General features: G+C 40.8%; 1 protein-coding gene across 2 annotated transcripts; it reads left to right on the top strand.

Annotated features, from left to right (window-relative positions):
* Window positions 1-1,005: 1,005 nt before the first annotated feature.
* Window positions 1,006-13,202, top strand: slc17a7a (solute carrier family 17 member 7a). Of its 2 annotated transcripts, none has more exons than XM_085352297.1 (13): window positions 1,006-1,067; window positions 7,540-7,792; window positions 8,541-8,659; window positions 8,856-8,970; window positions 9,060-9,147; window positions 9,361-9,447; window positions 9,639-9,781; window positions 9,878-10,027; window positions 10,208-10,340; window positions 11,049-11,159; window positions 12,505-12,632; window positions 12,757-12,826; window positions 12,910-13,202. In XM_085352297.1, exons 1-13 carry the CDS (start codon window positions 1,006-1,008, stop codon window positions 13,200-13,202), a joined length of 1,752 nt encoding a protein of 583 aa, XP_085208423.1. The 2 variants fall into 2 exon arrangements, with proteins under 2 accessions (XP_085208423.1, XP_085208422.1); XM_085352296.1 differs by having other exon boundaries at window positions 9,639-9,787.
* The last annotated feature ends 45 nt before the right edge of the window (window positions 13,203-13,247 follow it).

Raw genomic sequence — 13,247 nt, 5'->3', positions numbered from 1 at the left:
TGTATTTTAATAAACCTCTAGGTGGCAGCAGCCTGATTCTCTGCTCTATTATGATCCACAAACATTCATTTGTTTTTTGGTCAAGAAAATAATACCTAAACATGGGTGGGTTGTAAATGGACTGGTTCTTATATAGCACTTTTTTACTCTGAGTACTCAAAGCACTTTACACAACTTGCCTCATTTATACAAGCACTTTTGTTTAGGTTTTTAATAGGGCCAATACACAAATATTTTGCACGCCTTCTTAGTAACATTTTTTTGCCCTTTAACCTTGAAATGTTAAATATTATATTAAAATTTACAAATCTATCTATACTTCATATATGAACATACATGCAACACAAAAGCACTTAATTGTGGATCGATCAGTGTTATAAACTGACTTCATGGTGAACACAACAATATCGGAGCATAAAGATAAATTAAAAACAGAGAAAGATTAGAAGACGTATTTCATATGTTAACATGCTAGGTGGCATTTCTCCTGGACATGGATTCAGCCTTGTCTTAATCAAGGGGTCTTGAGCTTGAGGCTCCATCTTCACTGTCTCCCTGTGGTGGTGACAAACACCCCAGATGAACTTAAGGAACTTAATCCACGTGTGAGAAACCTGCTGAAAGAGTACTACAATATCAGCCCTGCTACTTTTTTTTACACCACACGCACAAAACAGAGAAGACATCATATTCCACCATCTTATTTATTCGTGTTTTCCTGCACTATCGCTAAGGGCAACAGTGAGTATATCTCCTGTTTGGAATAAGCATAAATGAAATCTTACCCAACTCGAGAGTCCATATCGACCAGAGGCTTTCGATCCCTTTACAAGGAAGCCCGGAGCCTGAAAGGCCTACACCTGTCGGAGCGGAGGGGGCAGTGCAGTGAAGGAGGGATTTGTGCTCGATAGAGAGAGAGAGAGAGAGAGAGAGAGAGACGCGCTCGGGCAGGACAGGAGGGCGCACGGGACATCAGCACACCGGCCGGGTCAAGGAGCTGCAAAGATGGAGATCCGACCAGACAGGTTTAAGGCGGTCGCGGGCAAAACTTTGGGGAAAATTCACAGGTACACTGATATTTCAAATGTTCTCAACTCACCCCGGATTTGTGCGCGTTTTTACGCCTTTTTTCTTGCAACACATATCAGTGCTGTTGGTGGCGGTGCTGTTGGTGCATCCGTCATCTCGCTCTCCTCCAAGCAGTAATTTTTAACACTTAAAAAGTTGGTTCTTTTTTTATTTTAATTGTAGAGGAATGTGTTGGGTTTAACCCTTCACAAAAAATAGCGACAGAAGTCCGCGTTTGCGCAGTAGGGAGTTTTGATTGTCACAAGTGAGAGGAGAAGTGTTTTATAATGGATGAAATCCATAATATTTTGAATAATTTGGTTTATTAGGAGGAAAAAACATGACACACTGTCGTCGCTGTAACAGAAGCCCATAACGGGTACTCCATAGTGTTACAGAGGTTATCAGTGAGAGAAAAAGAGTGTTTGTTCTTTCTTTCTTTGTGGTTTGATGCTTTATTGCATTTATGCTTTTTTTATTGTTTGCGCTTTTGTTCGATGTTGTGAGGCTCAAAGTGGTGTTGGAGAGAAGAAGAAAGTCTGGTTACATAATGTTTCCGTGCGTTATTGGCACGACCAGGCTGAATGAAAGCGCTGTCCAGATAAAACCGGAAAGTTTAAATCTTTAGTTTCCCGGTATAAATTACATTTCTTGCGCTCCAAATTGTTTTTGCCGTATGTTTTTTTTTTCTCTTTTAAATAATGTGACTTAAAAAATGATTTGCAGTTTTTTGTTTGTTTGATCGTCTTAAAGCGAAAGAAGGATTTCATTTTAATTGTTATGAAAACGTGTTTTGGATTATACTAAATGAATGAAATGAATAGAAACGACTGAAATACGGTGTGAATTTCTAAAGTTTTTTAATATTTCAGGCTGAGTTTTGAGTGACAGGCATATAAACTGTTATTTTAATAATCACCTGCGTGATAAAACACACAAAACCTTGTGGACACGTTTCCTTGAAACTGTGTTTTTCCACATCTATTTTTTTCCTACCTGACAATACAAACCAAATGATTATTGGTTGTTGCCATCAATTAAGAAAATTATATGTAGGTTAATTGAGACTGAAAATAATTGTTAGTTGCACCAATAAATAAGAAAGGTCGATATAAAAAAGACAACTATGTCACTGCTGCAGCCTGTATGGTACATAGTTTATGTCTTTGGAGGTGCATGCAGGTACTTATTTTAAAAAAAGAAAAGAAAGCTTCATAATCCTCTCTGATTATGAACATTTCAAAGTGCTGCATATGTGTAAATAAAGTACACATGAGTGTGAAAGTTGCTACACAGATTGATGTACTGATAATATTTCAGTTTAAAAATAAATAAATAAAAAAAAGGCAGATTAAAGACAATCATAGAACCTCATGCAATAACCATTGCTTTAAGCTTTGGCTCTCCCAGGATTTGAGGTAGCAACCAAACGTATAAATCCTGTCCTGAAATAGCCTGTTTTTGCAGTCCAGCTGTCGAGTCATGCAAATCCCTAAACTCTCCCCTCCCACTCATTCCATCCCATGCAAGCCATGTCACTTCCTCCAGCCACTGCCTCCTCCTCCTTCTTCCTCATCCTCCATCCATTGAGACACCAGCAGCTTTCAGCCTACTGGGGTCTCTTAAATCAACACACACATGCCTGTCTCGTTTCTCTCTTACTGTTCCACACATGCGCATCATCACCACAGCTGATTCCATGAGAGATGTGATGTGTTGGATTGGATTCAGGTTGACTTTAGTGGGCGTTTCCTCAGCTTAGCGTGACCTCGTGGTTTTATGCGGTTGCATGTGTCAAGTGCAGCCAAAGAATAAGAGAGCAGTGTGTTATGGTTTTGTGTATGCATGTGTGTATATAAAGCTGTATATGTGTGAATGCGTGGTGAAACTTGGGCATCCCTGCACTGTGTAAGCAGACGAGTGTGTCTGCGTGCAATCTCACCACCTCACAGACAAAACCGTGATCCCTCCTGATGAAAGCAGCCAGGAGTTCATCTATTATTTAAACATTTTCTCCATCAGAATGCATCTCCTGTTTCTATATTAAACTCCACTAGGTAAGCACAAACTTCAGCGCTGTAAGGTCACTCCACATCTCTGCTTACATTATTTGCTCTTTTATAACGTTTCCAGATGGATCCCCCAAATCTGGCTATTCTCACAGCTCTGCATGAAATATAATCACACAACTGCTTCTTGGTTTTAATTTGGGTTGTGTGCAAAAGTTACTAATAGTACCCCAAAGACGCTATCATAAAAATGCCTCGCTTCGATTTATTAAAAGACTTTTAAATGCATCTGCAGGATTGCTTGGCTACACAATGAGAGGCTGTGCTGTACTACATGTGAGGCAATACAGAATATGACAGGTAATCCATTTTTAATCCATCTTACTTGCAGTGGAGTGCATTTTTCAGCTACTACAGTTCAGTGTCATTGCAGAAGTGCTCTGAATAAAATTTTCAAATAACGGTGAAGCGAAAAAATAATTATTTGATATGTTTGCTTGTGGTGAAGCACAGGGAGGAAAGCATGCCATCATTTAATCCCAGCATTTAGCATTAGTTTTTGTATCATATGTAGGATGTCTTTGTCATGGATTTCCTGTTAGTCTTGATAAAGCTATGTCTAAGGAAAAAAGCAGGTTCAAGCTTGAACACAAAAGGCAAAATCTTACAAGACACCAAGTCCACATTTGAGACACTTCTGTGTTTCCTATTCTTATCTTTTATCCGTTCATCTGCCTCTGTTGTTTTGTGTGGAACATGGGCACAGGTTTGTGAAACAGTCTTCACAGATGACCAGAGATTCATCTACAATAGCTGTGCCACTTTGGAGAGTCAGCTGCAACGACTCAGCATGCCTGGTTTTTGGCAGCGATGCTGTCCATGCTGTCGATTTCAGCATTTAGTGTCTGCTTCACTTGTTCAGTTTGTGAGGAAATATTTTAATGTAAGCTAACACGTGGTTCGATTATCATATTACGACCCCGTGCAGCTCATTGTTGAAGTGTTGTTCTCTGGTGAATGTAGCAAGAAGTGTTGTGTGTGTGGAGACAGCACTCATACTGCGACTGAGTTATACTGTGTGAGTATTTAGATAATACGTCTATGAAGGTCACACGTGTAACTGTTAAACGTGTGTGTCTGTGTGTGTGTGTGTCAGCAGGAGAGAGAGAGAAAAAGTGGTGTGACAGGATGGGGAGGAGGGTGTCTCCCTGGGTGACACAGTCCCACCGAGACCCAATCTGTTCACTTCAGGGAGAGCGAGAGGCTCTCAAAGGATGGGAGAGGAGGGGGACAACAACAAAATCACTATTAAAACTACAAAGTGCTCGGAGAAAAAGTAAAAATCTAATCTTTAAGCTACTTTGCGTGCTCCAAAATGCTGAAATGAGACAAAAAAAAGAAGAAAAAGAAAAGGAATAAAATCAAGAATCAATTTAAGCTCACAAATATGGAGAAATAATCACCAGGGTGTCTGGTGTTATATAATATTTTTACTCCCTCGCTGTCTCACTCTCAGTCTCGATCATCCTCATATGAGAGGATTACACCGAATACTCTGTGAATTGGTGATTTTAATACAGAGTCTAATAAAGGCCCCGAGTCACCTGAGAGTCACTGTGATTTTATCAAAGCTGACAGAATATTACAGAATCAAAGTGTGCTTACAAACACTCACAGTTTAGCAACAACTGTTTTATTTTTTTATTGTTTTAAAGAGTTTCATATAACATACTTTTAATATATAATCAAATTTGTGTAACACCTTACACCAGTTAAACTCAAGAGGTATTGAAGTCTTCACGCTGGGGTTAAACAGGTTTTAGGACTTTGCTTCTTTTGTCTAGGTGAAAATCATGAGCTCTGTTTGAAGCGTGTGCCTCCACTGAGCCTGCTACTATTGTAATTATGATATTTCAGAGAGCCCCAGGTCGCAGGACTCCTGCCTGCTCATGCTCGCTTGCTCATTAATTGTTGACAGCTGAGACCAATCAGCTCCATCAGATGAGTGGAAGCAAGCAGTATTGTGAACCTGTGTCTCTTCTTCAACACAGAGCTGGTAAATTTTACCAGTCAGCATGTTAAGAAGTAAGAAGTTTGTGTATAAGAATCTTTTAAGTCTTTGCTTCTAAGCTGGAAATTCCCTTGCTTCAGCTTTGTACACGAACACAGGGGGTGAGGCTGCCTTTGAGTGGAAAGCATCTGTAATTAACGACCATTTTTTGCTGTGGGGTAGCCTCGTTAGCTCTTAGCATATGGGCAGGTGTCAAGCTGCAATCTGTCTTGAGGTTTAATGAGGATTCTCCTGCAGCCTTCACCAACTATGAGGGAGGAGCTCCACGCGGGGGGACAAGTCAGCACATTTGTTTAGCAGCAGGAGCGTGAACAACTGATTCAACAAATTTATGTGCACGACTTTGCTTCTGTCGTGCGTCGCCCTTTTCAATGCTTCCAGGATTTGGTTGCAGTTTTTTAATTTCTTGTATTTGATCCACTGGGAAACACATTGCAAATCACGTCCTTAGGTCAGGACACTTTGTGTGAAAGGTCAGCAATGAACACATGATGGTCCCATTTCCAAGTCAGTCAGATGGGCCATTCTATAAAAATGTAGACCATTAACTAACAGGTGAGGCACAACCTGAAATTTTGCAGCTTGACGCAAAAGCTGAAAAAGGCTTTCTGAGTTACAGAAGGACTAAAAAACATGACCAGCATGAACTCAACAGCGTGCCGTGATAGAGGGAGAAACGTGCTGAATCGTGCCCAGCAGAGTCAGTCTGTCCATCCATATTCATTTCCGGAAGTAAATCATTTTTGTAATCCTAATCTTAGTGTAGTGACAGATTAAGAGGGAGGGAGGGAGATGGGATGCAGCCTCTCTAATCTCTCACAAATTCCAAAAATGTTGCTTTCCATTGTGTTTTCTGTTATCTACTGAAGAGTAGAATATTTCTTTATGTAGGCAGTTTTAATTATACTCGTAATTGCACTGACCTGTCTTCTTGTCTTGCGTTTTAGTTTGTTTTTGACAGATTGCATGGATGCATATCGAGATTATACAGAGTGTGCTGTGTGCAAAAGGGGGAGGGAGTGGAATTCACACGCATAACTAAAATAAATATAATGACAGCGGTGGATGACAGACGGACAAATGGTGGCAGATTGTGGTGTAAAAGCTGGAGTAAATAATTTATCTAAAAAAAAAAAAAAGGTCAATAATTAATCAGCATCAGAGGCTGACTTGTCTCGACTTTGCACACTTGCTTTCTAACCTTGTTTAAGCCCCGACCTCCAATGAAACGCTATCTTTAAAACACAACCATCGTCACCTCGCCAGCCTGACCCCCGTGTTGATTGTGCTTTTTTCTGTGCGCGATTCTCCAGCTCACTGGCTAACTGGATCACCTCAATGGAAAGTGGATGGCGGACACATGATTCGCTCTGCTGCGAACTCAAATTTAACAGACAGTGAACACTGATATATACATTCACTGAAAAAATGGTGACACTTTGTCTAATGTATATCTGTAGGTGTTGTTTACTTAAATCTGATGGAAGTGTGTGTGTTTTTGTTGTGAGTATGAAGGTTGTAATACACAGATGGCTGCTCTCTGACTTCTCTGTATGACTTCTGTTGAGGGGATGCTCGACATGTTGTTTTACAAAAATGGTCACACAAACTGAACAATAGCCTGGAAAACAAGTAGATCACCTCACATGGGCTAAAACCATGGGATTTTAAGCGGTTAAAAAACAAGCAAACACATTTTAGACACTTGCACCCCTGTCTTTGCAGCTCGGTAAAGTGTAACTCCTTAAAAGCTGATTTCCTACAAAAGTTCCTTTTGTAGTTTTAAACATAATGCTAATTTGTTAAGCAGATTCGGCTGAATGATGTCATAAAAAATGAAGGCATTTAGTGGTGAGGACACTATCAGAGTGAGAGGACCAGTAGGTTCCTTGGATCCTGAAGCAGAGACGACGCGGCTGTCGTAGCTCCTCGGCTTGTGACAGCTGCTTCCACACACTGGGACGTGCTGAGTCAGGCGTGACCCCGGTGTGGAGCATGATGTCAGCCTGGAGGAGTGCGTTTGTAGGAGGAAAAAGAGAGAGAGAGTGCAAAATCTTTGCAGTTTAAAACATGCATGAAGAAAAGATGCAAACTCTTTGTCACAGGCTCAAAATAATCTGGTAACTCCCGGTGATGTCAGCATGGAAGCTGGAGACTGAACCTTTCATAGCTCCTTTCTAAAGGAAGCTCACACTTTTGTGTTCCTGCTTTTTTTTTTTTTGCAGTTTTACTTTGATTTGTTAGATCAGATCATCTGTGAGGCTAGGCATAAAGATCACAGAGGCATCGATTTCATTGCAGCACATTATAATACACAGAATTTTGTCTTTTGCACCATTTTGTTCACTTTTACCCCAAAAGCCTAACACATATTCTGCTGTCTCCCATCAGGCTGATTGAGAAACGGCAGCCAAATGGAGAAACTATTGAGCTGTCGGCGGAGGGTCGTCCTGAGCTGGTGGAGGAGAAGGAGCTGCCTGTGGTGGACTGCACCTGCTTCGGCCTGCCCCGGCGGTACATCATCGCCATCCTGTCTGGCCTGGGCTTCTGCATCTCCTTTGGCATCAGGTGCAACCTAGGTGTGGCCATTGTAAGCATGGTCAATGATCATACTGTCTACAAAGGCAACAAGGAAGTACTTGTGGTGAGTAGCAGAAGAGAAATTAAAACTTCTGTGCCTTTATTGACCTACTTTATGAATTTGATATTAAGCCACATCTGCAATAATTGTGTTGGAACACAGGTAACATGCAGTATTTTCACAGTACCAATGAAAGTTACTGTCTTAAGTCTTTTTCTGTGGGATCACTTTAAATCTTCATTGGACTATATCTAATGGTTTATATTAATCACAGTATGCAGTGTGTTGTATTGAGGCTATCCCTTTTACAATGTAGTTGGTTGGAGAAGAATAAAATTTTGTAATTATGTAACTTTTTAAATGACTTGATAAGTCATAATAAGTAGTGTCATGTATTAGAGTATTAGACTAAAGCTGAAAAGTTCTATTAAGGCGTTTTGATGTTGGCATCATCTTAACTGCTGATAAACAAACTTTACTTTGTGTAGTGATATCAAATTTTCTAAAGTCCTGCAGTCTAGGCCAGCTCTATGCCAGCTTGCCTTGGCTGTGGTTCAGGAGTTAAAACAGTTCATCCACCAATCGAAATGTTGTTAGTCGATTCCCCAGCTACTCAGGTCTGCACGTCGAAGTATCCTTGAGCAAGATACTGAACCATTGGTTCTATTTAATGTATTTATCAGGGACATCCAACTCGTGGGCTTTGTGGTTGGGGATGATGAACCAGAGTTGCCCTTGACCTTAAGTTTTCAAGGTAATCTCCTCTGTTGTGAAGTGAGCTAAAGTCATATAATTTTTTTCTTCTCTCCAGGCTGCACAGTTCACCTGGGATCCAGAGACAGTGGGGATGATTCACGGCTCCTTCTTCTGGGGCTACATCGTCACACAAATCCCGGGTGGCTTTATATGTCAAAAATTTGCAGCAAACAGGTTAATATCTCCACATTTATGGTGTCAGATCTGGTTGAATTTGCATACATGCTAGGTGTGGAAAAAAGAATAATTTGAATCAGAACAGTAAGAGGCAAAGCAGCTGAACCAGCATTCATAGAAAATGCCAGTATTGGGATGTATTGGGATTTTTTTATGTTCTGATGCCAGTGTTACTGTCCTTTGTGTTTTTAAGAGTTTTCGGCTTTGCCATCGTGGCCACATCGACGCTCAACATGCTGATTCCATCTGCCGCTCGCTGCCATTACAGCTGCGTCATACTTGTCAGGATATGCCAGGGCCTTGTAGAGGTAAATATGAGTTTTTGTCCACATCTGGACTCTGTGTAGGACTATTCCCACATGCACAGGTGTTTCCCTGACCGTATTCTATCCTTTAGGGCGTATCATACCCAGCCTGTCATGGGATCTGGGCCAAGTGGGCACCTCCTCTTGAGCGAAGTCGATTAGCCACGACAGCTTTTTGTGGTAATGTCAGCTTCCTGTCACCTCACAGATCAGTATCTACAATGTCTGCACAGGTTCTGTGGGTTTGAAGACACGTTTGTGATGAAACTGCTAGAAGTTCATCTAACGTTTAAGAGTTTAAAAAGACTATGATGGATCTAAAACATGTTGAGTGCAAGAAAGAAAGATATAAACAGGGTTTGTGCCTTCTTTGTGTGTGTGTTGTCTTAACAGGATCCTATGCTGGGGCAGTGGTGGCCATGCCTTTAGCTGGGATACTGGTGCAATACACTGGGTGGCCTTCTGTATTTTATGTCTATGGTTAGTACAAATATGTGTTATGTTACTTTTATTACTATCTTTCTCACCAAGACTGCTCATGCAAATTTCCCTAAATGTCCACTATTTGATTCTCTTTAAATTTCCACAACTCCTTTAAATTCTCGTTCTCTCTTAAATGTTCCCTTTGTCTCCTATGTCTGTGTCTTTCTTTCTCTCTCTCCCTCTCCCAGGCAGCTTTGGGATATTCTGGTATTTGTTTTGGATTCTGGTGTCATACGAGAGTCCTGCAGCCCATCCCACCATCTCACCAGAGGAGAGGAAATACATTGAAGATGCGATCGGAGAGTCTGCATCATTTCTCAATCCCCTTCAAGTATGTGTATTTAGACCCATGCACTTGGCTGAGTCTGCAGTTCTTAATTGGTGGAGTTGGTGCATATCATTAATATCTTATTACTTTTTGTGGTAGAAATTTAAAACCCCGTGGAAACACTTCTTCACCTCCATGCCAGTCTATGCCATTATTGTGGCCAACTTCTGCAGGAGCTGGACCTTCTACCTGCTGCTCATCAGCCAGCCGGCCTACTTTGAAGAAGTCTTTGGCTTTGAGATCAGCAAGGTGAGTTAGCATGGCATCCAAGCTGTAGGGTCAAAGCAAGTAAAACTGTAATTTTCCCACTTGGTCAGGACAAATTTGAACATCTCATCATCCTCCCTTCATTTTCCCCCCAAAAACACTATTTTTGCCTTTTTCACGCACATGTACACACTGTCTGCCTCTCCTATACATGACTTTCAGGTGGGCATAGTGTCAGCTTTGCCCCATCTGGTGATGACAATCATCGTGCCTATTGGGGGCCAGTTGGCTGACTACTTGAGAACCCACAACCTGATGTCCACCACCAACGTCAGGAAGCTCATGAACTGTGGAGGTGAGGCTATCAAACATAAGAGCATGGCTTATGGTTTATGAGCAGAAACTAAATAACTCTATACAGCTCTGGTGAACCGTCTTAGTTGGCCAACAGAGCCTATTAAATGGGTATGAGGGTACCATAATTCTCTGACTCTGCAATTGTCATCTGACACTCCTCCCAGAGCACCAAGGTCTACGAACCAACTGCTCTTAAATATCTTTAGACCGTGGCTCAGAAAACTGACAAATTATTATTTCACTAAAACTTCATCCTATTATCAGCTGGAAATTATAATAGCATTTCATTTTTGCTGCAGAAATGGCTGCAAAAAGTTAAACAATTCTTTCAGTACTTTCTGACACATCACAGTGATTAAAGCTAAATTAGAAGCATTGCAAAAATAAATAAATAAATGTGTAAAGATGAACTTATTAATGATGCTGTAGTTCTCCTAAAATTAAACATATGAAACTATGCTGTCAGTTGTGGGGCATTTAGCAGCTTGCAGTTAGAATATTTAAAGTGCAGTAGCTGCCAGCATTAGAAGCAAATTAATATTTCAGCACAACTTAAAGGTCAAATCAGCGTGTGCATAAACACGTGTACAGCTTCAAACACTGAAAATTACGGCATATTGGCACTACCTTGACTGTAACAACAGGGTTTGTTATTAGTGTTCGTAATTCCTTTGTGTTGATGTGGATTTCTTTGGAATTTCCACAGGTTTTGGGATGGAAGCCACCCTCCTGCTGGTGGTGGGCTACTCTCACACAAAGGGTATTGCCATCTCCTTCTTGGTCCTGGCGGTGGGATTCAGTGGATTTGCTATCTCAGGTAATCTATGTTCTAAACATGTAAGGTGAAAACCTGACTTGTCGTGTTACTGTTGCTACATGAAGGTGATAGTAAGGTTTAATGAGAGACAATGGAATTTTAAGTATTTCTTTAAATGTGAGCAGGACAGCGGTAAATCAAGTGTTTTGGATAGTTATAAGTGAGGAAGAGACTGGAAAGAGAACAGGGCAGACACACTGCAAAGGACCAAGGGTCAGAATCGAGCCCAGGCCTCGTGGGGTGTGTTAACCTGCTCAACTACTGAGCTAAACTGGTTCCCGTTAAAGTTTTAACTTAAAAGTATGAAAATGACACATTTTCTAGATTCTGTTGACATGTGTTGCCCTACTTACATTTTCCCAAATGTTTCCAACAATATTTAAAAACAAAGAAATCTGCACAATGGTTTATTTAATTTTGTTGTGTGTCATCTCCCCTTTACTCATCCCAGCCATTGTTTTATAGTCACAGCACCTGGGAACTTTGCAGTCATAGAGTCAACCACGAGCTCCTCTGTATAACAAAGTATACAGAGTGAAATTTGGGGCCATCTGTTTGATAGATGAAGCTTGGCTAAAATTGTGTCATGCAACAGGACAATGAACAGAAAATCTGCAACAGAATGGCTGAAAAATAAAGAAAGAAATGATCTTGAATGGTTCAGTCAAAGTCCACGCTTCAACCTGAAAGCATTGCTGTGGTGAGACATTAGGAGAGGTGTGTATGAATCAGTTGATGCGAATCACAATTAACTTTGTAAAGTTATAAAGAACAGTTGGGCCAAAATTCCTCCACATTGATGTGAGAGACTGATGAAGTCATAAGAAAATTGTTATTTCATGTTATTGCTTTTGAAGGTTTTCACAGTATTATAAAATCCTGTTAAAAATGTTCCAATTTACATGACTGTAAATGAATTTGCCATATTAGTTAGCTAGGTTAAGTTTGTTTAATGGTAATTTACCAATCAAAATTAATGAGTTTTGACAGTTTGATTACAATAAAGCTACATAATGAGAATAAAACTTGACATTGATAGGACTTTAAAATATGACCTAATTTGCAAACATGAGTCTGTCAGTCAGCTGTAGTGTTTTCATTGGCAGCATAGACTGTATATCAAAGATGGACATGGCATCCCCAGTTGGTTTGTGGATGACAAGCTGTGCCCGCTACTACCTGGAAATGGCTTTATATTTCACACACAGACAGATATTAGATCATTATCTTATTAAACTGTTTGAAGTGAACGTCGTTAAGACGAAAATGTGTTTTTAAAAAATGATATCATTTTTTCTATCCCCTAAGTGTAAAAATCATTCTGTGTTTTTGCTCTTTCACTCAGGGTTTAATGTCAATCACTTGGATATTGCGCCTCGATATGCCAGCATACTGATGGGCATTTCGAACGGAGTGGGAACGTTATCTGGAATGGTGTGTCCTCTCATAGTTGGTGCCATGACCAAACACAAGGTGACTCATTCACGTGTATCAACAAAGCTGAGCATAAAGCTCAAGATGTTTAATGAGTAAAGACACACCAGGGAGACTTGTTCTTGCTCTTTCTTGTGCTAAAATACCTTTTGAATCATTTCAGACGCGTGAGGAGTGGCAGTACGTCTTCCTTATAGCCTCACTTGTTCATTATGGAGGAGTGGTTTTCTATGGTAGGACTTTGGCTCTACAGTGTTTTGTAACGCATCTCTAAAATATCGCAGTTTCATTGCTGATCTGTTTTCTTCTTCACTAGGACTCTTTGCATCAGGAGAAAAGCAGCCTTGGGCAGACATAGAGGACACAAGTGAGGAGAAGTGCGGTATAATCGACGAGGATGAACTGGCCAATGAAACAGAAGAGATGTACCGTGGAGGGGGGCAGTACGGAGCCATAAGCCAATCGGGGGCTGGTTTCAACGGTGGAGGAGGAGGAGGAGGAGCAGGGTCAGGATGGGTGACAGACTGGGATAAGTCTGAGGAGTATGTGCAGCCGCCCGGATATAACTCCTACATGTACGGGGGAGAAATAGAGAAGGAGCTCACATAGAAGACTGACGTGACACAAGTTTTAAAAAATAATAATAACAAGATA

Source organism: Diplotaxodon limnothrissa, linkage group LG4 (assembly GCF_057381915.1).
Source record: "Diplotaxodon limnothrissa isolate DT_005_m linkage group LG4, D_limnothrissa_male_GT1.1, whole genome shotgun sequence".
Taxonomy (NCBI): domain Eukaryota; kingdom Metazoa; phylum Chordata; class Actinopteri; order Cichliformes; family Cichlidae; genus Diplotaxodon; species Diplotaxodon limnothrissa.
This window is presented reverse-complemented; position numbering and strand designations above follow the sequence as displayed.

Coding starts and splice junctions, on each gene's coding strand:
- slc17a7a (XM_085352296.1), top strand. CDS start 1,006: ATGGAGATCCGACCAGACAGGTTTAAGGCGGTCGCGGGCAAAACTTTG. Junction 1,068..7,539: donor ACTTTGGGGAAAATTCACAG/GTACACTGATAT, acceptor GTCTCCCATCAG/GCTGATTGAGAAACGGCAGC. Junction 12,827..12,909: donor TGGAGGAGTGGTTTTCTATG/GTAGGACTTTGG, acceptor CTTCTTCACTAG/GACTCTTTGCATCAGGAGAA.